This window comes from Rhinoderma darwinii, chromosome 1 (assembly GCF_050947455.1).
Source record: "Rhinoderma darwinii isolate aRhiDar2 chromosome 1, aRhiDar2.hap1, whole genome shotgun sequence".
NCBI lineage: Eukaryota > Metazoa > Chordata > Amphibia > Anura > Rhinodermatidae > Rhinoderma > Rhinoderma darwinii.
Window position 1 is genome coordinate 33,893,028 of NC_134687.1, and position 21,440 is coordinate 33,914,467.

Below are 21,440 nucleotides of genomic sequence, written 5' to 3' on the forward strand. Positions count from 1 at the left end.
AAGTAAAAAAAACGCCCAGTTGGGCATGTAGAACACATTTGCATAAATCTTAAAATCTTCATAACTTGTCAAAAATAAAAAACTATTTAAAAACAAACAGTACTTATCTACATCAAAGCGCCTATTAGATTACGTAGGAGATAAAGCAGTTATAGACTGATGACAGAAATGGAGTCTCTATGGACAAAGTTCCGTGTTGGGGTCCGTTCACACGTTGCGCAAATACTGCAGATTTTCTGCAACGCCGTTCGTTGGGGAAAATTTGCAGTAGCAGCAAAGCGGATGGGATAAGACAAATCTCAGCCACGTGCTGCGTAATTACTGAGCGGAAATAACGCTCAAATTGAGCTGGGGTGCAGAATTTTATTCCGCAGCATGTCAATTGTATTTGTGGAAACACTGCTTATTTGTTGTGGGTTTTCCCCATTGAACTCAATGGGGAGGTAAATTCCGCAACAAATATCAGTTGTTGCGTTTTTTGCAGCAGAATCGCAGCGATCCAGCCACAAAAAACGCAACTCAGAAGAAAAAAAAAATCCTATACTTACCAGGAGTCTGTGTTTCTTCCTCCAGCCCGGCCTCCTGGGATGATGTTTCATCCCATATGACCGCTGCAGCAAATTACAGGCTGTAGCAGCAGTCACATGGGATGAAACATCATCCCAGACAACCGACCTGTGACCGCCGCGGACATTCCGGGCAAAAAACTGCGGTTTTCACCCAGAATTCCCTGCGGCGCACAGGACCGATACGCTGTGTGTTTTTACGCAGCATATCCGCCCTGTGTGAACTCCGCCTTAATGAGAAGACACCCACTCCTACATAGCCAAAGAAAAAATTAAATGGGTCATTTCTTCTTGGTTAGCCATTAAGGAAATGCATATCTAGCAATTACCTAATATATTTCCTTTATGAACAGTCTCCTGTCAGAGCAATGGGAGCTCTGTGACTCCATTTATAACGCCCTGTATGATTCCTATAGCCTACGGCCACTTTATCCTAAAATAGGGCAGGATCTCCACAACTAGACACCTATCATTCATATTTTGTGTCCTGTCAGAATATAGGAATTTGTGCACAGAGGTGCTTGTTTTTATTAAAGGGAATGTCTAGATTTTAACAGTCATTCTGTCTAAAATTTTGTACGGAGTAGTTTCTTCATGTAATTTTATAGTAGTCGAAGCTCTGTTTTTATGATATAGAGATACAAATCCCCTTGCAACCACAACTATAAAGGGAGCTTTCTGCATACTGTCATACATTGAGCTCAATAATAAAACCGTATATATCAGGATACTAAGCTCCCTCTAGTGGTGGCTGAAGGAAGACCGAATCAAATTATTTCTAGTGCAGGGGGTTTGGAGCTTTATAGCAGGAATACAGATCTGACTAATCTCTTAATATCTATACATCAATCATCAGAGCAATTTGGACAAAATTACAATCACTTTAAGTATGAAGAAATGTGTTCCTACTTGCATACGGCTGTTTGGGCTATAGTATGGAAACCATGGCTCTAAGGAGACTTCTATTTCAGGGTGGTCTGCAAGGATAGGGACAGTGAAACTTATATGGACACAAACTTTTTGAAAAACTTATGCTAATCTAATAGTATACCTGATACAATATATATCATCTATGTAATTGACTTACTGTTACACTTTAGTCGTTTTATCCATGCAAATTCTGTATGAAGACACTGCCACTAGGTCTCCCTTTAATCTGTAGTCCAGCCCCTGTTGTCTAGTTGCAGAGGAGATGGACTGCAGAAAGGAGGGGGGGGGGGTCTCTTCTCTGCCTGACCATAGAAGTCTATGGAGAGGAGGGGGAGCTGGAGCAGAGAAAGATACAGGCGCTGCCTTTAGAAGTTTAAGGAGAGGGGTGGAGGGAGCAGAGAGAGGGACAGATGTTGCTGCCCATAGAAGAGGAAAGGGGAAGCCAGAGGAGTGAACAGGAGGAGAGCGAGACACAAAACACAGATGCTGCAGCCCAAAGAAGCCTATGGAAAGGGGAAGCAGGAGCAGAAAGAGGCACAGGCTGCTAGTTAAGTTTATAGGTAACCTCAGTACTGGATTCACAGCTACACTGCTCATTACTGCTGTATAATGTCCTCCATGCTGTTGCAGCTTCTATATATGTGATAAAGATAGGGGAGCAGGATTCTCCTCTTCTCAGTGTGCAGTGTATAGAAGACATGATAGCAGTTGGGGTATGTTCACACGCTAAAGTAAAAACTACTGTAAAATACAGAGCTGTTTTGAGGGAAAAGCAGCCTCTGATTTTCAGCTTTTTTTTTTAAGCATCAAGCGTTTTTTTTTTTTGTTTGTTCTTTTTTATGGCCGTTTTTGGAGCTGTTTTTTTTTTTTTTTATTGACCCAATCAAAAAACGTCTCAGAAAGTGACGTGCAGTTCTTTTTACGGGGCGTTTTTTTACGCACCGTTTTTACAAACGGCTGCGTAAAAAAACGCCCCGTCGGAACGAAACGCAGTTTTTAAAAATTGTAATCGATGGGCAGATGTTTGGAGGCGTTAAGCTTCTGTCTTTTCAGCCGTACACCCCCCGAAAAACGGCTGAAAATAAGCCGCGTGAACTTACCCTTAGGCTTCGCCCACTAGCTCAGAGACCACTGCGAATTACAGATAGAGCCTGCAGTGGGGAAAATTGCAAAAAAAATTGCAGAATACAAGTCTTTTGTGGTATTCCTCATGTACACGCACATTACAGCTTGTTCTGAAAAGTTAGGAACGCTTTAAAGGAATTACGTCGCACTTTCAAATGTTTACCCTGCTTAGTGAACAGTTCAGAAGGGGACAAGAACATGTTGTTTTTTTTAGTTGTAGGGAGGGGGTTTGATCTGGTTCATACATGGTATCTTCATATACCACCGCTGTTGATCTTCGGTGTTGGTCATGGTTTAGGCCTCATTTACACGAGCGTATGCGTTTTGCGCGCGCAAAAAACGCTGCGTTTTGCGCGCGTATGCATGGCGTATGCACTGCGTAAACGCAGCCTTGTTGCGTTTTAAACGCGCAAAAGGCATTTGACAGCTCCGTGTGTCATGATGCGCGGCTGCGTGATTTTCACGCAGCCGCCATCATAGAGATGAGGTAGTCGAGGCCCGTCACTGTCCAAGGTGCTGAAAGAGCTAACTGATCGGCAGTAACTCTTTCAGCACCCTCGACAGTGAATGCCGATCACAATATACACCAACCTGTGAATAAAAAAAGACATTCATACTTACCAAGAACTTCCTGCTTCCCCCAGTCCGGGCTCCCGGCCGTTGCCTTGGTGACGCGTCCCTCTCTTGCCATCCGGCCCCACCTCCCAGGATGACGCCGCAGTCCATGAGACCGCTGCAGCCTGTGATTGGCTGCAGCCTGTGCTTGGCCTGTGATTGGCTGCAGCTGTCATTTGGACTGAACTGTCATCCCGGGAGGTCGGACCGGAGTTATCGGTAAGTCAGAACGTCTTTTTTTTTTTTTACAGGTTCATGGATTTTCGGAGCGGAAGTCACTGTCCATGGTGCTGAACCAGTTTAACGCTTTCAGCACCGTGGACAGTGACTGTCTCCTGACGTCGCGTACCCGAACATTTTTTACCGGTTTCGGTCAAAACGAGTTTGGCCGAACCCGGTGAAGTTCGGGGCGCTCATCTCGAATTTGACACTCCGTTTGGATGTTTGTAAACAGAAAAGCACGTGGTGCTTTTCTGTTTACATTCAGGAGTTTGACAGCTCTTGCGCGAATCACGCAGTTCGCACGGAAGTGCTTCCGTGCGGCATGCGTGGTTTTCACGCACCCATTGACTTCAATGGGTGCGTGAGTGCGCGAAAAACGCACGATTATAGAACATGTCGTGAGTTTTTTTCTGCGCACACGCAATGAGCGCAATTCACGCATCGTCTAAACAGCCCCATTGACTAATATAGGTGCGTACGACATGCGTGCAAAGCACGCGCGTCGCACGCGCGTATAATACGTTCGTGTAAACGAGGCCTTACTGGTCAGGCTTTACATGGAACGAAGCTCTTGATTGTCCAGGTTTCCACCCGTGAGGACTTTTTTTTTTTTATTTTTTTTTTTTATTTTTTTTTTTAATTCTGACCAGCTGTGTGGATTCTCCTCATCCCTTCATGTCCATCATGAGGTCAGGGTGATGTGCGGCTCGGTGAAGCTGAAGGTCTACATGCAGCCTGTGTGCTTTGGCTGGACTCCCCGGATGAGCCGTGTTTGCCTCTGTCATTCCAGGTTTTGTACACTTGGCTTCTTCCCATCTTGGAAGCAGCTAATTCATTCCAGATCTATTTGACTGCATTAAAGCAAAAGCCCTGAAGTGTTAAATACTTTGTGGAGACCACTGAGGTCACTCACACCTGCTGACATTTCATCCCATGAGAAGCTCATTATCCTGAAGGAATGAAGACTGGAAACACTCTAAGGTGGAGAAAGTGTGCGCAGACTAGTCCATCATCAATGTTCCTGAGCAAATCCTCTGATCATCGTTATTTATCCTTTAGGACCGGGCTGCATGGTGACTTGTTCCTCTGGCTGGGTGCAGTGTCACTGTTAAACCTTCACATCACCGTGCCAATACCTGAAGTGCTTCAGGTCACCTCCTGTACCTGGTATATGGGTGCAATACGATATGGCTGTGATTTTCAAGTAGTAGTTTCCACCAGTTGTCACGCCCAGTAATATCCGGGACGGTACAGCTTAAACCCAGGGAGATGCTGCCAGTAGGTATGCCGGTGAGCTAACCGTAGCGTTAAAGGAGTTGAGTTTTGCAAAGATTGATCACAACCCGTGTGGAAGCTTTATTGGGTCACCAGCCGGTTAACTATAAACAAGTCTCCTCTCTCCAACACCTAGTCTTATATGCACATGTACTTTTAATATACAGTACTATTAGTAATTTAAAGGGTAACTAAACTTTTTTGACGTGTCAGAAGTTTTCATTGGTGAGGGTCCGTGCACGGAGACCCCCACCAATCGCTAAAATGAAGCGGCAGATACACTCGAGTAAACGCTGTGTCGCTTCGTTTCTGATAGTCCTTCCTCGGAGCGGTGTACTTGCTCAATAGAAAGCCTATGGGCCCGTACACCGCTTTCTGAGGAAAGCCGATCACAAACTAAGCGGCACAGCGCCCACCCGAGCACTTCTGCCGCTTTGTTTTAGCAATTGGTAGGGGTCTCCGTGCTCGGACCTTCACCGATCAAAACTTCTGACACTTCACTATGACATGTCAAAAGTTTTGTTTTTTTAAAGTTTAGTTACCCTTTTAATACTGTAAAATTCCTGTATTCAATTGGACCGAATAGGTGCCAGATTATCACATTTTATCAGATTATCAAATATTCTGGATTATCATCCTCGTATCCTCAGGACTGCTAAAATGCTAGGTTACTGGAAATTCTAGATCTACACACAAGTGGATATATAGATAGATGGGTTTGTTCACATCTAGTTTTTGCCCTACATTCGGCGTATAGGCTGGGAAAGCTTCCCGACGTCTATACCAAACGTATCTGTAGGGCTCTATGGCCAGGTGCCAGATTAATGTAATTTTATTGTACTAGATTTGATAGTCCGAACTTTATGACCAATTTTAGATTTTTATTAAAAAAATTAAAAAAGAAACAATGCAAGGATTTTTTTGGGGGAAAAAAAACACACCAAAAATCTATTTTGTCTTTATTAGATAATGAGGGGTCATTTCGGGAGACAATCCCACCTCCTGATTTGGAATATTTTGGCATGCTGTAATGTTTTTACTGGCTCTAGTTGAAAAAGCGGTTTTCAGAATGTAAATGATACTGTTCCTGTAAGAACAGAAACAACTTAAATGTAGGAACACTCTCTGTGAGATGGGATCCTTTTCAAGACTGCAAGAATCCCTCAGGGTTTGGCCAGAGGCTTGGAAGGTTTAAAGGACTGTCTGTCTTTTTAATCAGCCCCCCCCCCCCCCTACACCCCCAACACATTCCTTGGTAGAGAATCAGCCTTATCTAATACTATTGGGTCAAACGCACAAAAGTAACCGTTTAATGACCAGCAAGCAGATATAGTCCAGACATTCCCTGATGTTTGTCCGCACCATTATTTAAAGGGAATTTGTCATCAGAAAATGACCTATTGATTGAATCAAGTTTTTATGTTAAACATATTTTTCTTTTTTTACCACCGAATTTTTGGTGATTAGTTTTACTTTATTCTCTCTGTCACTAAAATCTTCCAGCTTTCACTCTGGCCTCCGAGCCTCACAATAGACTGGCCCTTCCTGTTCTGTAGAGGAAGGTTTTTTTTCGTGAGATCACGCTGTAAATGACAGGTTACAGGGAGATTACGCTTTGCTCTGCTGTAAGTACCACAGAAACATTACCGAAGTGTTGGGTTTGTGAATAGACATCCCGTCCTGGCTGGAAGAAATGTCTATTCACTGTCTAAACACTTCAGTAACGTTAATGTGTCAGTGTAAGGCCTCATTTACACGAGCGTGTGCGTTTTGCCCACGCAAAAAACGCGCCGTTTTGCGTGCGCAAAAGGCACATAACAGCTCCGTGTGTCATCAGCGTATGATTCGCGGCTGCGTGATTTTCGCGGAGCCGCCATCATTATGACACTCCGTTTGGATGTTTGTAAACAGAAAAGCATGTGGTGCTTTTCTGTCTACATTCAGAGTTTGACAACTGTTGCGTGAATCACGCAGTTCGCACGAAAGTGCTTCCGTGCGGCATGTGTGGTTTTCACGCACCCATTGACTTCAATGGGTGCGTACTGCGCGAACAGCGCACAAAGATAGGACATGTCGTGAGTTTTTTTTCAGCACACTCACGCTGAGCAAAACTCACGGACTGTCTGCACTGCCCCATAGACTAATATAGGTGCGTACCACACGCGTCAAAAGCACGCGCGTCGCACGCACGTATATCACGCTCTTGTAAACCAGGCCTAAAACAGCACATAGTGCTCTAGCAGGATCACTATTCATTGACTAAATGAATGGAGAGAAGTGCATGATTCTGATTGGTCACTGATTGGTCAGCGTCATACACTCCTCTGTACAACGCCCACTTGGTCTAAAGTAAAAACACGGCCAGTTGTCCATTAAGAAACTAATTAGCATAAAGCTAAAATCGCTAATAACGTGGTGAAAATAGATTGTTTTTCTAAATAAAAAACACTGCTGTCACCTACATTATAGCGCCGATCTCCCTTATGTAAGATATAGGGCACTTATAATGTGGTGACAGAGCCTCTTTAAATAGACTTTTTGATGGCATTAAGCAGATGTACTTCTACAGGAGCCTTAAGAAATCTTCTAGGAATTGTGATAGCAGCCATGTTGTCACCCAGCTTTCCCAGAAACCGAAATAACTAAGACACATCTAGATAGAATAGTTAAAGGGATTTCAGCTTTGGACATTCCCTATTTGTTAGAACGGTCTCCTGACGATAAGCTGATCGCAAAGTGTCACCTTGTTGGGTCCCCCAGCGATCAGGTGTAATTGGTTGGGAAAGCTGGCAGTAACACCTCTTGCACACGGCCGAGTTCTTGCCGTGAAAAACAGTCTGTGCGTCGGCCGGATTTCCAGGCCCGACCACGGTACAGCTGAATGGGTCTCCTGGTATCATAGACACTTTATGATGCTAGGAGTCCCTGCTTTCCTGCGGAATTGCTGTTCCATACTGTATAATTTAGTTCAGTACAGAACAGCGGTTTCGCGGGAATGCAGGGACTCCTAGCATGATAAATTGTCTATGATGCCAGGAGTCCTGTTCACATGTACCGTGGTCACGCTGGGAAATCCAGCCGACGCTCTGACCCTTTTTCATGGAACGAACTCGGATTTGTGAAAGAGGTGTAAGGATCCTGAAGAGGAAAATGCCCTCTATTAACTCAGAATTGCACAATATTGTGTATGAAAATGGGTTTATAATGTATACAGCCCCTATAACCTGAATACAGGATATCATTATTAAAGTCATGGCACCAGTGCAGCATAATCTCCCTTTCCATACTGCCATTGCTATATCATTTCGGTAAAATCCTGATTTCTATATATAATTATTGTATTATGTAGAACACTTAAATAGTGGGGAGAATTGCTCTACCATGTATAACGCATTTGCATGGAATGAGTTTATGGCTATACTGTTCCTATAGCTTAATTGCTTCCTCCTAAATCCTTCCTATAATCTAGTATCATGGGCTGCTATAGTACCCTTTAAAGAAAACCTCCAGTGGAAAAAGAACTTTCCATGTCTGCGCTCCCTATCTGACCATATACCTCACTCCACACATCTTTTATGTATACTGTACTTACTTTTTGAACTGCTGCCTTGTCTGTGCTTGGAAAAAGCCTCCATCTTGATTCTTAGATTTCCCCAGCTTCCTCTTCCTCTCTGCTTTGCTATGAATCCCATGATGCTTCAGTACAGCATCACATGACCATACCATTTCTGCATGCTGGGGGACACTCTGATGATTATTCTCTCTATATTCTCCTTTATAATCTGAGTAACCATAAGTATACAGACAGGGAGGCTGCACTATATTCTTCTACATTATACCTGTGTGACAGGAACCTGTCTGAGTAACAGTGGTGGTTGATGATAGAAGTTTCTGTCGTCGTCGTCCCCCCCCTATGGAAAACTAGTGTGGTACAGGAACTCCTGCAGCCTGTGATGGGTGACACAAAGATCTCCATAGACTCAAGTAGAGAAAGCGCCTCACCGAGCCGGATTCACACTGCTCCTAAGCAACCATGCCAGTCTGATATATAGAGATAGAAGCAGCAAAAAAAAAATAACAGGTGAGAGACTGACACGTGGAATACCAGAATGGAGCACATGGGAAAATGTAGTTTTGGCCGGAGTGTCCCTTTAAAGAGATGGGGTCCAATCCTGGTTAGTTCCACCTTTACTACTGGGTGATAAGAAACTGTGCATGACTCTTCCTTTTTTTAGCAAACAAAGTGGTGCGAAAGTGACCAAGGGTCATGGAAAGGACGTGGAGGGATTAGCATACGCCAAACCCTTCTGTCCTGTGTGGAAAATCCCAGCGCTTTAATGGGGGGGGGGGCAGTTTGATCTTTGCTATGGGGTCCTCTCTTGTTTTTGTATGCCACTGTCTGGTATGTTTGATAATCTTGGACCTCTCCAGTTCCATCGGTGGTGAATTTAAATAAAATGTACTCTGTAATTTTATTTATGTGTTTTGTGTTTGACCAATTTAATACATTTTAACAATGAAATCTTTCTGTGACAGGTGGAGGAGGCAAGAGGAATGGTCGCAGCAAGAAATGGAAGGATATGTTGAGGTTGCCACACATAAGCCAGTGTGAAGAGCTCCGACATACAGTGGGTGAGTACGTGGAGTGCTATGTAGATTTCACACCCAGTCGGGCACACAATGTAATTGACTTGTATTATGATGTGGTAATGGTAATATCCATGTCACACACATTTGACTTTTCCGTAGGATTTCCATATCTGATAGGTAGGGGTCTGACCCTGAGACCGGACTCATCGGGAAAATAGTGTCCCCTAACCCTATTCAGCAAGCCACAGTGGCAATAAAGTAGACGTGACCAAATTGAGAGGACATCTGCTTATATAACCTCCCATCTTCAGACATTTACAGCATGTCCACAGGATATGTCATAAATGTCTTAAAGTGGGATTACCCTTTTAATTTCTCTTCGAAAATATAGGAAATCTTTAAAAATGAATCTGCCACCAGACTTTTTACACCATTGTTTCTACTTAGGCTTTTGTCTGGTAATTGGTTCAGAAGGTGCTCTTAATCCTCTTGAACCCCTTAACGACGAGTGACGGATATATCCGTCACAAGCGGGTGCAAGTTCCTGTTATACACAGCCAGGCTCCTGCCGGAATCTAAGAGCTCTCAGATTCAGGCAGTCGAACGCAGCATTTAATGTGTTTGACAGAGGGAGGGAGCTCCCTTTGTCACCTCATCGGCACACCCGCAACAAGATCGCGGGGCGAGGATGGGTTTTCATGGTAGCCGGGGGCCTAACAAAAGCCCCCAGGTCGGTCTTCAGCAACTGCCTATTAGGACATGCCAGAGGCACGGCCTAGTACTGTAGATTGTCAGTTTTACACTGACATGCAATAATACTAAGTATACCAGAGCATTATATCTGCGATCAGAAGATCGCAAAGTGAAGTTCCCTAATGAGACCAAAAAATGTCAAAGTAAAAGCATTCAGTGAAGTTTATGAAAAAAAATAAAGATTACAGTAAAATTAAAATCCACTTTTATTCCCAAAAAAGTGGTTTTATTTAGTAAAAGTTAAAAAAAACAACTCATACACATGTTATCTCTGCGATCGTAACGACTCAAGCAACAAAGTTAACACATTAATTAAACCGCCAGGTGAATGGTGTCCAAAAAAACCTGCAAAAAACAATAGCCAAAATACTTTTTTTTTTTTTCCCGCATTCCCCCCCTATAAAAATGTAAATACAAGTTAATCAAGAAGTCCCATGTACCCCAAAAATAGTACCAATGAGAACTACACCTTGTGTCACAAAAAACAAGCCCACATATGGCTACATCGATGGAAAAATTAAACGGGTCTTGGAATGCGGCGATGCAAAGACAAGTAATTTTTTAGGAAAAAGAGTTTTTATTGTGCAAACATATAAAACGTTGACATATTTGGTATTCCCGTAATAGAGTCCACCCATAGAATAAAGGTAACATGTTATTTATGTCGCATAGTGAACATGTTAACAATGCTGGAATAGCTGCTTATTTTCAATTCTCTCCTAAAATAAAGTTAAGTAAAGCTAATAAATATATTATATGCATCAAAAAATGGTGCAATTGAGAAATACAACTCATTCCGAAAAAACAAGCCCTAAGGCTGCGTTCACATCTGCGTCAGGGCTTCATTCCGACGTTCCGTCTGTGCTTTCCGTCGGAACGGAGCCCTGACTGACCCAAACGGAAACAAGAGGTTTCCGTTTTCATTGCCATTGATTTCAGTCTTTCTTGTTGTGCAGGGGTGCACAACGGAGACAAATGGAAACCATTGGCACCGGATCCGTCAACATTGAAATCAATGGTGATGGAAACGGAAACCCCTGGTTTCCGTTTGTCAGTCAGGGCTCCCTTCCGACGGAAACCTCTGACGGAACGTCGGAACGGAGCCCTGACGCAAATGTGAACGCTGCCTTACACGGCTATGTCGATGGAATAAAATACAAGTTATGCGACAGTGAAAAAACTAAAAATAATCTTTGGTCATTAAGGCCAAAAAAGGCCTGGTCGTTAAGGGGTTAAAGAGGTATTCTGATTTCAGGGGGTGGGTAACATTTTTTTTGTATACTGAAATTGTAAAAAATGTTCTAATGTACTTTGTGTATCAATTTTGGGTTTTCATACGATCTGCTTGCTTTAACGTAATAGGAACCATCATTGTTTAATTTCAGAGGATAAAAATATGTCCAGGTCATGATGATCAGGGCTCATTACTAAAATTATCAGAGCGGTCTCATCTATTACAAAGTTGTATAAGTTATTATTCAAGGAATACGTTTTACTTGCGGAATACCCCCTTAATTATAAGTTCTCCTGTAATCTGCTGATGGATGCAAAGAACAACAAGAATTTAGAATTCCCCACAACCCTCCAGGTATCTGATCAGAAAGCGTGTTTCTGATCATTGCAATAGCTCTATGTTCGGTAATGCACTTTCTTGATCCTGTATATTTGTGTGGGTTTCCCAATGTGAACCTGCACTTGAAACCTTTATCCTGTCAAATAATGAAGCCATATTCTCATCTGATTTCTTCATGCTTCTAATATTATCATACTAACTTAAATATCTGAAACCACTTTTTTGACATTCGGTTTACATGGTGTTGACCTTTTACATAGTTGACCCTTTACTTTTAAAGGGGAAGTCCACGTTTTGTTATAGGAGCCCCTTGGAAATCCTTTGTAATCCACTGGATCACCCGGCAGCAGGTGGTCAGTTTCCCTAAAGTGACACCACAGGGGAAATTAAGGAGGAACTGTACTTTCAGAATACTTATAGAGACTTATCAGAAGTTTTGCTCGGTGGGGGTCTGTTTGCTGAGACCCCCACCATCGCTGAAACGAAGGAGCAGAAGCGCTCAATGGAGCGCTCTGCACCTTCGGCTGTGATTGGAGCTCCTCTTCAGTCTGAAGAGGGGCTCATAGAAAGTCTATTAATCCGTCTCTTAGCCTGGCGAGTAACAGTGGTCACAGCTAATGGTGAAGGGGGATTCGTGGAGTGCTTCTGCTTCTTCGTTTCAGCGATTGTGAGGATCTCCGCAACCGGACCCCCACTGATCAAAACTACTGATATGTTATGACATTTTCTGAAAGTACAGTTCTTCTCTAAATGAAATGTCTCATCAAAAAATTATCAATTTTTTTTTTAATCAACTTTTTATGTTAAGCATTTGTTTTTTGGTGATTTTTTTAAATTTATTTATTTTCATTACAGGCAGGTTTACACCTATATATAGATAACACACGATCCACCATTCATAATAGACTGACCCTTCCTGTTCTGTAGAGATCACTTCTCAGCATCATCTCATTATTATCACAGGCGAGATTACACTGACAGGTAACACCTATATATAGATAAGAACAGGATCCACCATTAATAGGAGATGGACCACCGCTCCCCTCCTCTCCCTCCCTGCACAATGACCTCTGCACAGGTCAGAGAGCATGCTGGGAAAACTCTTTCATAGAAGTCAATAGGTCCCCTCCTGTTCACAGGTTCCTGTGGTCCATGTGGCTGTACTAAATCATATCTCTAAATGCTGTTAACACCAGCTCAGGCAAGATAGCTGCCCCAATAATAATGTATAGAAAATAGAATAAAGAAAATCTACAATCAAAAAATTAAAAAAGGATCAGAAAAACAAAATTGTTTCACTATCTGGTTAATTATGAAAAAAAAAATATATAGGTGATACATTCCCTTTTACAGGGGTTTTCCCATCATGGACACTTATGACATGTCCACAAGATATGCCATAAATTTGGGACACGCACGGATCTCTAGAACGGGGCCCCCTAAGCCCATTCTACCTTTCTCGGTTCCCGTAATTTCTGACCATGTAATAAGATAACAGGGTATCTTGCAGAGCTACGCGGTTTCCGTAACTGCCATTAACTTCAATGGGAGTTACGGAAACCGCATAGCTCAGCGAAATACCCGGTTTTCTGATTACATGGTCAGAAGTTACGCGAACTGAGAAAGGTAGAATAGGGTTCTAAAGATCGGTGCGGGTCCAACATCTATCTGACATTTATGGCATATCCTGTGGACATGCCGTAAGTGGCCCCGATGGGCAAACCCCTTTAAGCATTACATGGTGCCAATTGAAATCAATGTGTTGCTTGTGTAGTGCAAGGACTCGTTTGGTCCTCCAGAAGGAGAGGCGCTATTTATTGCTGTCCTCCGCTCCAACTAATTGATGAAGGCTACTCTATTAACTCGAAATTTCCGAATGGGGTATATGAAAATGGGTTTTCTAAACCGAACAAACCTTTCATTCTTAACAGTTCTGCAATCTTAAAATCTACAAAAACAGCTCTTCTACGTAGCTCAAGCTTCCTGGAGATTCTTGGAATAACCTTTATTCTTAGGAGCCCGGTTGATGATCTTTACTAGTATTGTGTGAGTGGTTTTATAGCAGAGCTTTGATCTCCGGGAAGTAGGAGTCTTTTGGCTCCTTTTTCTTTCTTTTAGGTATGAACTGAAATAAAACCTTTATGGAATGTGTTGCTTTTCTTTTACTGTCCAACTCTTGTCTTAACCTCTTACTGACCTATGACTCAACCACCGTAATCGTATTCACTGATACTTGGTAAAGACTATTTTTACTTTGTGCCGCTGTTCAGGCTTGAAAGGTTTTTCTCGTTTTATGTAAATGAAGGTAATTATTGTATAATCAAGGATAATAAATTCTTTAAAGGGTAACTAAACGTTTGACAAGCTTCTGACATGTCATTGAGACATGTCAGAAGTTTGGATTGGTGGGGGTCCGAGCACTGAGACCCCCACCAATCACTAGGACGAAGCAGCTGAAGCGTTCAGGCGAGCGCTCAGCCACTTCGTGTCTGTTCGGCTTTTCCCGGAAAGCCGATGTATCGGAGTACGGGCTCATACACTTTCTATTGAGTCCGTACACCGATACATTTATTTCCAGAAAAAGCCGAACAGACACGAAGTGGCTGAGCGCTCACACGAGTGCTTCAGCTGCTTAGTTCTAGAGATTGGTGGGGGTCTCAGTTCTCGGACCCCCACCAATACAAACTTCTGACATGTCACTATGACATGTCAGAAGTTTGTTAAACGTTTAGCTACACTTTAATATACTTTTGTCTAAGTTCCTCATTATATTTAAGATCTCTGCTTGCTGTGATTGATGGGCGATATTCTTGTTTACATCTGGAGGCTGAAAACCCATCGTGTTCTCACCGCTGTAAGTTTGCTTCAATTGTATCCAGTGCAGGCAATCCTCAGTGAGCTAAATACACAAGTAGAACAAATCCCTCCTGTCTTGATAGATTGCTACAATGTGTCAGTGCAGGTAAAATGTATTCGGCTGGAGTCCAGACTATTTGTTTAGATTAGAGGATTGATAAATTATAGAAAATCCTCAATTGAGGAGTTTTCAATCTATATTAGTTTTCAGTCTCTAGGTGGAAGTGTTAATATTCGCATTCAATGACAGTAAGCAGAGATCTTAATTGAAACACGAATATAAAAGGAAATGGCAGAATTTTTATCTTTTTTTTTTTTTAAACATGGAGCCTATAGCTAAAAATGGCTAAATGGTTCCTGGTACTGAATCGGTTAAGTTTAGTCTTACTTTCTACTTTAGCAGTAATGCCCCCTATGGAGAAGATTACGAACCTAAACCAGTAGAAAGGGATTGTCTCATGAGCTTAGGGCATATGGAGGTCATGGGGTTCAGACAGTCCCATCAGAGTACCAGAGGATCCTCCAATGGGACCATTCTCCGACACTAAAATGGGCCCGAAGCTTAAGCTGGAGACTAGACCGTTTGGAGCCAAACACTTAGGCCGGATTCAAACGGGTCGGATACTCTGCATAAAAACGGTGCAGTGTATCAGACCTGGAACGCGCAGCACCTTCCGTCCGAAAAACCGCACCACATTGTGGTGCGGTTTTTCTGAGTGAATTTCCGCTGCGGAAAGCAGCGTTGGAAAAAAAAAGCAATGAACTTTCATACTTACCCTGTCCCTCTCTTTTGCGCGTAGTCCAGCCTCCTAAGATGACGTTGCAAGCCATGTGAAGCTGCAGCCTGTGATTGGCTGATGAGGTCACGGGATTAAACATCATCCCAGGAGGCCGGCCTGCAGCAAGAGAGAGAGTTCTGGGTAGTATGATTTTTTTTATTTTTTCCTGAGTTGCGATTTTCACGGTGGAATCACAGCAATTCCGCCGCAGAAGTTGCAAAACTTGGCTTTCTGTTGCAGGTTTTGCATCCACATTGAATTCAATAGAAAATCAACAAAAACGCAGCATAAATCGACATGATGCGGATTTAAATTCTGCACGGCAGGTCAATTTATTAACGTTTACGTTGCGTTTTTTTTCCGTAGCGTGGGCATGACATTTTCTAAATCTCATCCACTTTGCTGGTATTGTAAATGCTGCGGAACTTCTGCACAGAATTCCATTGCGGGAATCCCGCCATGTTTACACTCCGTGGGAACCCGGCCTTAAAGTGTATTTGGAAGGTCTTCAGACCCTTTAAAAATTTTGCACTTTTTGTTATGTTAAGGCCTTGTGCTAAAATAAAAATTACATTTTGTGGCTTCCATAATGCTTGAATGGAAGAAGTTTGGAACAACCAGGACTCTTCCTAGCGCTGGCCGCCCCACCAAACTAAGTAATTGGGGGAGAAGTGCCTTGGTATGAGAAAGAAATGACCAAGAACCTAATGGTCACTCTGGCTGAGCTCCAAAGATCATGTGTGCAGATGGGTGAAACTTCCAGAAGATCGACCATCACTGCAGCACTCCACCAATCTGGGCTCTATGGCAGGGTGGCCAGAAAGAAGCCTCTCCTCCGTAAAACTCCGCCTGGAGTTTACAAAAAAGCACCTAAAGGACTGTGAAATACAAGATTCTGTGGTTTGATGAAACCAAGATTGAACCTTTTGGCCCCTGGAATCCAGGAACTGCTCATCACCTGCCTGACACCATCCCTACAGTGAAGCATGGTGGTGGCAGCATCATGCTGTGGGGGTGTTTTTCAGTGTCTGGGACACGGAGACTGGTCAGGGTTGAGGGAAAGATGAATGGAGCAAAGTACAGAGATAATCTACATGAAAACCTGATCCAGAGTGCTCCGGACCTCAGACTGGGCCGAAGGTTCACTTTCCAACAAGACCATGACCCTAAGCACACAGCCAAGACAACACAGGAGTGGCAAGGGGACAACTCTGTGAATGTCCTAGAGTGCCAAGCCAAAGCCCTGACTTGGACCCAATCGAACATCTCTGGAGAGACCTGAAAAGGACTATTCACCGATGGTCCCCATCCAACCTGACAGAGCTTGAGAGGATCTGCACAGAAGAATGGCAGAAAATACCCAAATCCAGGTGTCTAAACCTTGTGGCATCAAACCCAAGAAGACTGGAGGCTGTTATCTTTGCCAAAGGGGCTTCAACTAAGTACAGAGTAAAGGGTCCGAATTCTTATGTCAATGCAATATTTTAGTTTAGTTTTTCCTTTTCAATAAATTAGTAAAGACTACTAATCTGTTTTCACTTTGCCATTATGGGGTTTTGCAGAATGATGGGGAAAAACATATTTTTTTTAATTTTAGCACAAGGCATTAACCGAACAAAATGTGAAAAAATTTAAAGGGTCTAAAGACTATCAGAATGCATTGTACCTCAAGACTCTCTCTTTTTTTTTATGGGATGAGTCACAAATAACCTATTAGACTTGTCCTGTATGTACAACGATAATGTGTATCATTCAATTAAAAGTGGACGTGCACATGTTCTGTATGGATGGAGGATGTCTGTCCGAGTTATTTCAGTGGTCCCAAGGAACTCCAGTCCGACTCCGGATGTCGTTGAGGGGGGTCTACCTTCCTGGCACTCCCTCTGAGCCAGTGATAGATGTTATTGGGCATCAGAACTTGCTTTTAGATGGTTGGCCATTCATTTTACTGGTCGGCATGTAATGATACGGATACTGCAGAGGACATGCATGGCCAGACGCAGCTGGATCACTGGGGGCTTGACCCACAGAGATCAGCCAGTCACCAGGCCAGCTTAATTTTAAAAAGGTCTTACGTGCTGGATGGTGAACGACTTAAAATAAACAATGGCAGAATATTTATTTCAATTTTTTTGCCTTCTGCCATTATAATAAATTTAGATAACTTTTATAGACCCTAAAATGATGCGTAAAAAAACTCTAACTTGTTCCGCAAGAAATCCCAAGATCTTACAGAGCTATGTCATTAAAAAAAAAATAATGCAAGGTTTTACCTTTTTGGAATGCGGCGAGGCAAAAAACAAAAAATTCACATGATCCTGAAGACCAAAAGTGGCTTGGTCCATAAGGGATTAAAGCTTTGGAGAGCTGGAAAGTGGCAAATGCCATGCGGCTATACCCAACGTTTTCAGGGAATATGCTTTATTACTATGAGGGAACCCTCCTAACTGGACGCTTTTTTTTTTTTTTTTTTTTTTTTTTTTTACTGTTCTATTTGTGGAAAAAAATCCAAGAAAAACCGCTTTGGAGCTATAAAAATGTAAGTGACTGGCTTAGATTAATTGGTGATCGTTTTATTTTTAAGTGTAGAAATTCTCTTTTAAGACCGGACTTTCTATCCACATATAATGTCTCTTAATAGACCCTTTAGAAAACATGCTGAAATATACATAAAATAAAGGGGTTAAAAGTTGACTTTTTTTTTTGTTTCCCTTTTTTACGCTTCTACGTTAATAAGCGGACACATCTGTTTCTGAGGCCGTCTCCCTCTCTTATCCTCCAATTACTCTGCTGCTTAGTAAGGGCTTGCGTCATTCATGTTTATAAGCTGACATATCTTTAACAGCATATGTTTGGCTGCAGATGTTAACTCCAGAGAAAAAGTATGTGCAGCCGTTACATGAGTGCTCGGCGTTGTGTGAATTTGCACACAATTCTGGTTTTAATTTACTCTGGGCACCCAAACATATTTTTTTTTTTTTTTTTTTTTATTCCTCTCATTTCTTGACTGTGTAATTTGGTGGAATTATTTGACCTCCCTCTTGGCATCTGTGACTCTCCACCAATCACTAAAGTTCTTTTCCTACATTCCAATGGAATATGGATATGAGTGTTGACAGCAGATGAGAACGCATAGCCCCAATGTGTCTTCCTGTTGTTCCACAGCTTTAGTACGTAGTCAAATTTTTATTTTATTTTTTATTAGTTTGTTAGATGTTGATCGTTCCCCAGATGATTTCTTGCTGGGGTGTTCTTTGAATACAATGAACATTCGTTGAAGAGAGACTTCTGGGACTCTTGAGTCTGCCAGTTTCCAGCATGGACGCACGGTTTTACATCTACTGCTGTTCCCTTTTTTTAGTGTCATGGCGGCTCATGTTACTCCAGGAGTTACAACTTGTTCTACCCAACATGACTATTACAGCGACATTTAAGGTCGAAAATACAGATATAGTGGAACTTTGATTTTTATCCTGCTCCTTCTCTTTTATCCTTTTTCTGCCCGTATCTCATAATTTAAAGGAGAAAATAAAGAAAAAAAAAAAAAAGTAATCTTTAACCCCTTAGTGACCAGCCTATTTTAAGCCTTCATGAACGACCTATTTTTTACGTTTTTTCCATAGTCTCATTCAATGAGCTATAACTTTTTTTTTTATTTTTGCGCTGACATAGCTGTATAAGGACTTGTTTTTTTGCGGGACAAGTTGTATTTTTTAATGGCACCGTTTTGGGGTACATATAATTTATTGATTAACTTTTTTTTAGGGAGGAATAGCAATTCCGCCACTCTTTTTTTCGTCCTAAATGTACACAGTTTTTACCGTGTGGTGTAAATAACACATTATATGAATTTGGTATCGTTGCAATCGTAACGACCCGCTGAATAAAGTTAGTTTTCTTATGTTTCACTACTTTTACACAGTAAAAACACTTTTTTTCCAAAATTATTTGTTTTTGTGTCTCCAGATTTGAAGAGCGATTACTTTTGTTGTTTTTTGTTTGTTTGTTTTTTTCACCGATTGTAGTTGTTTGAGGGTTGTTGTGTTTTTGCGGGACGACTTTGTAGTTTTTTATTTGTACCAGTTTGGAGTAGATGTGACTTTTTGATCACTTTTTATCCCTTTTTTTTTTATTTTTTTGTTAAGGCAGAATGCACAGAAAACAGCAATTCATGCATTTGTTTTTTATTTTAATTTTGACTGTTCGCTGAGTTAGTTAAATAATGTAATAGCTTTATAGTTGGTCGTTACACATGTGGCGATACCAAACGTGTAACTTTTTTTATGTTTTGTTTTTCATAATAAAGCATTTTGTAATTTATTTTTTTTACTTTGGATATTTATTTATTATAAACAGTTTAAACTTTTCTTTAACTTTTTTTATTCGTTCTGCTAGGGGACTTCAATATTCGATCATCTGATCATTTTTATAATAAACCGCAATACTTGTGTATTACTGCCTGTCCGTGTAAAACGTATAGGCATCTAGCAGGCATTAACTAGAGGCCGTGCCTGGGGGCCTTTATTAGGCCCCCGGCTGCCATAGAAGACACCGGCACTCTGCGATTGTATAGCAGGATGCTGGTACGGTGTGAGAGGGAGCCCCCTCACTCCTTCCAAAACCACTCGGATGCGGCGCTCGCTATTGAGCGCCGCATCTGAGGGGTTAAACTAGCGGGATCGATACAGATAGCGATCTCACCCGTTCGAGTAGTTCTGCTCCGAGCCCTCACGGTAGCTGAGAGCAGGGAGATTTAACTGCTCCTGGCGGCGTTTATTTATTCCGCTGCAGCGCCGTAAAAAGGCATCTGCATCTGAATAAAGCCCATTAGTGGCCACCGTAAAAACACTAATGGACGGTCACTATCTGGTTATACATCCGAGGAGACATCCCTGTAGCCTTGACGCCATGAGGAAAACAAACTCTGATTTAAAGGCGTTTTTTTGAAGCTGAAAATGCTGCTTATAATTTGAAGCTTATTTTCAGGATTTTATTTGGAGGCGTTTTTCATAGTGTTAATGGAAATTCTGCTCCAAAAACTCCTCAAGAAGTGACCTGCTGCTTCTTTTTATGAGGCTTCTTTTTACGTGGCGTTTTATTTAAGTCCGCAGCATAAAAATATGCCTCATGTGAACAGCACAGAGTATTTCTCATTGAAATCAATGGGGAACTGTGCGCAGGCTTAATTCAGGTGTAAACAAGGCTTTTTTTGCTCCAAAATCAGCCTGAAAATAAGCTGTGTGATTGTACCCTAAAACATACTAAATTGGCTTCCTATAAAATTGACCCTAGAATATATGTTCATATGAAGCAGGGAAATTAGATTGTGAGCCCCAATACAGGGTCTAATGTGAATCTCTGTACAGCACTGCCAATCAGGCTGACTCTACATAAGCAATCGTGTCGCCAGAGGGGCAGAGTTTTAAAGTTTTTAACATTTATTTTTTCATATTGTCACAGCCATAAAAACATCAGAAAGATCATTGAAAATGATGTATTGGCAATAAAGACTATTGAGAAAATCCAAATTCTAAAAATGGCCAAAACTAATGGAAATAGCCGAGTACAGCGCTTGGCCTGCTCTGTCCGTTCCTTAGACTTTGAATGGAGCTGCACCCCGCATGCTCGACCGCCGCTCCATTGAAACTCCTCCTCCCTGCAGTCATGCATGAAGGATGAATATGGAGCTCAGGACCCCCCGTTTTACTGATCGTGGGGGTCCAAGCAATAGGGCCCCTCACCGATTACACATTTATTATCTAACCTGTGGATAGGTGATAAATGTTGATCTTGGCACAACCCCTTGAAAGCACATATCTAATTGTGAACTTCAGGGGTTTGTCCTGGAATAGAGATTTTTTGTTTTTACGTGATAAAGTAGATTGAGATTTACTGCTGTAGATAATGATATGGCAATTTGGGTAATTTATGAATTTACAGGATCCATGTTGCAAACATCATACAAAGTAATTCTACATATACATCCTGCTATTTGTGATGTCTTTCAATGAGTTTCCTGTTTGCGTTTCTCCTGATTTTTTTTATTTTAACTTTTTTTTTATTTTTTTTTTATTGCCAAATGTTTATTAGAACTAGGAGTTAACGTTCTGTTTTGGTTAAAAGAGCCTGGTCGTTTTACGGATTCATATTATATGG

The 21,440-nt window shown here is 41.9% G+C and overlaps 1 protein-coding gene across 1 annotated transcript in view; it reads left to right on the plus strand.

Moving 5' to 3' along the window:
* Window positions 1-21,440, plus strand: part of GRK4 (G protein-coupled receptor kinase 4) — a 208,344-nt gene that overhangs the window by 91,207 nt on the left and 95,697 nt on the right. The window contains exon 2 of the mRNA XM_075857386.1: window positions 9,270-9,365. Within this exon, the coding sequence (XP_075713501.1) occupies window positions 9,270-9,365 (96 nt within the window). The remainder of the gene's footprint in view (window positions 1-9,269; window positions 9,366-21,440) is intronic.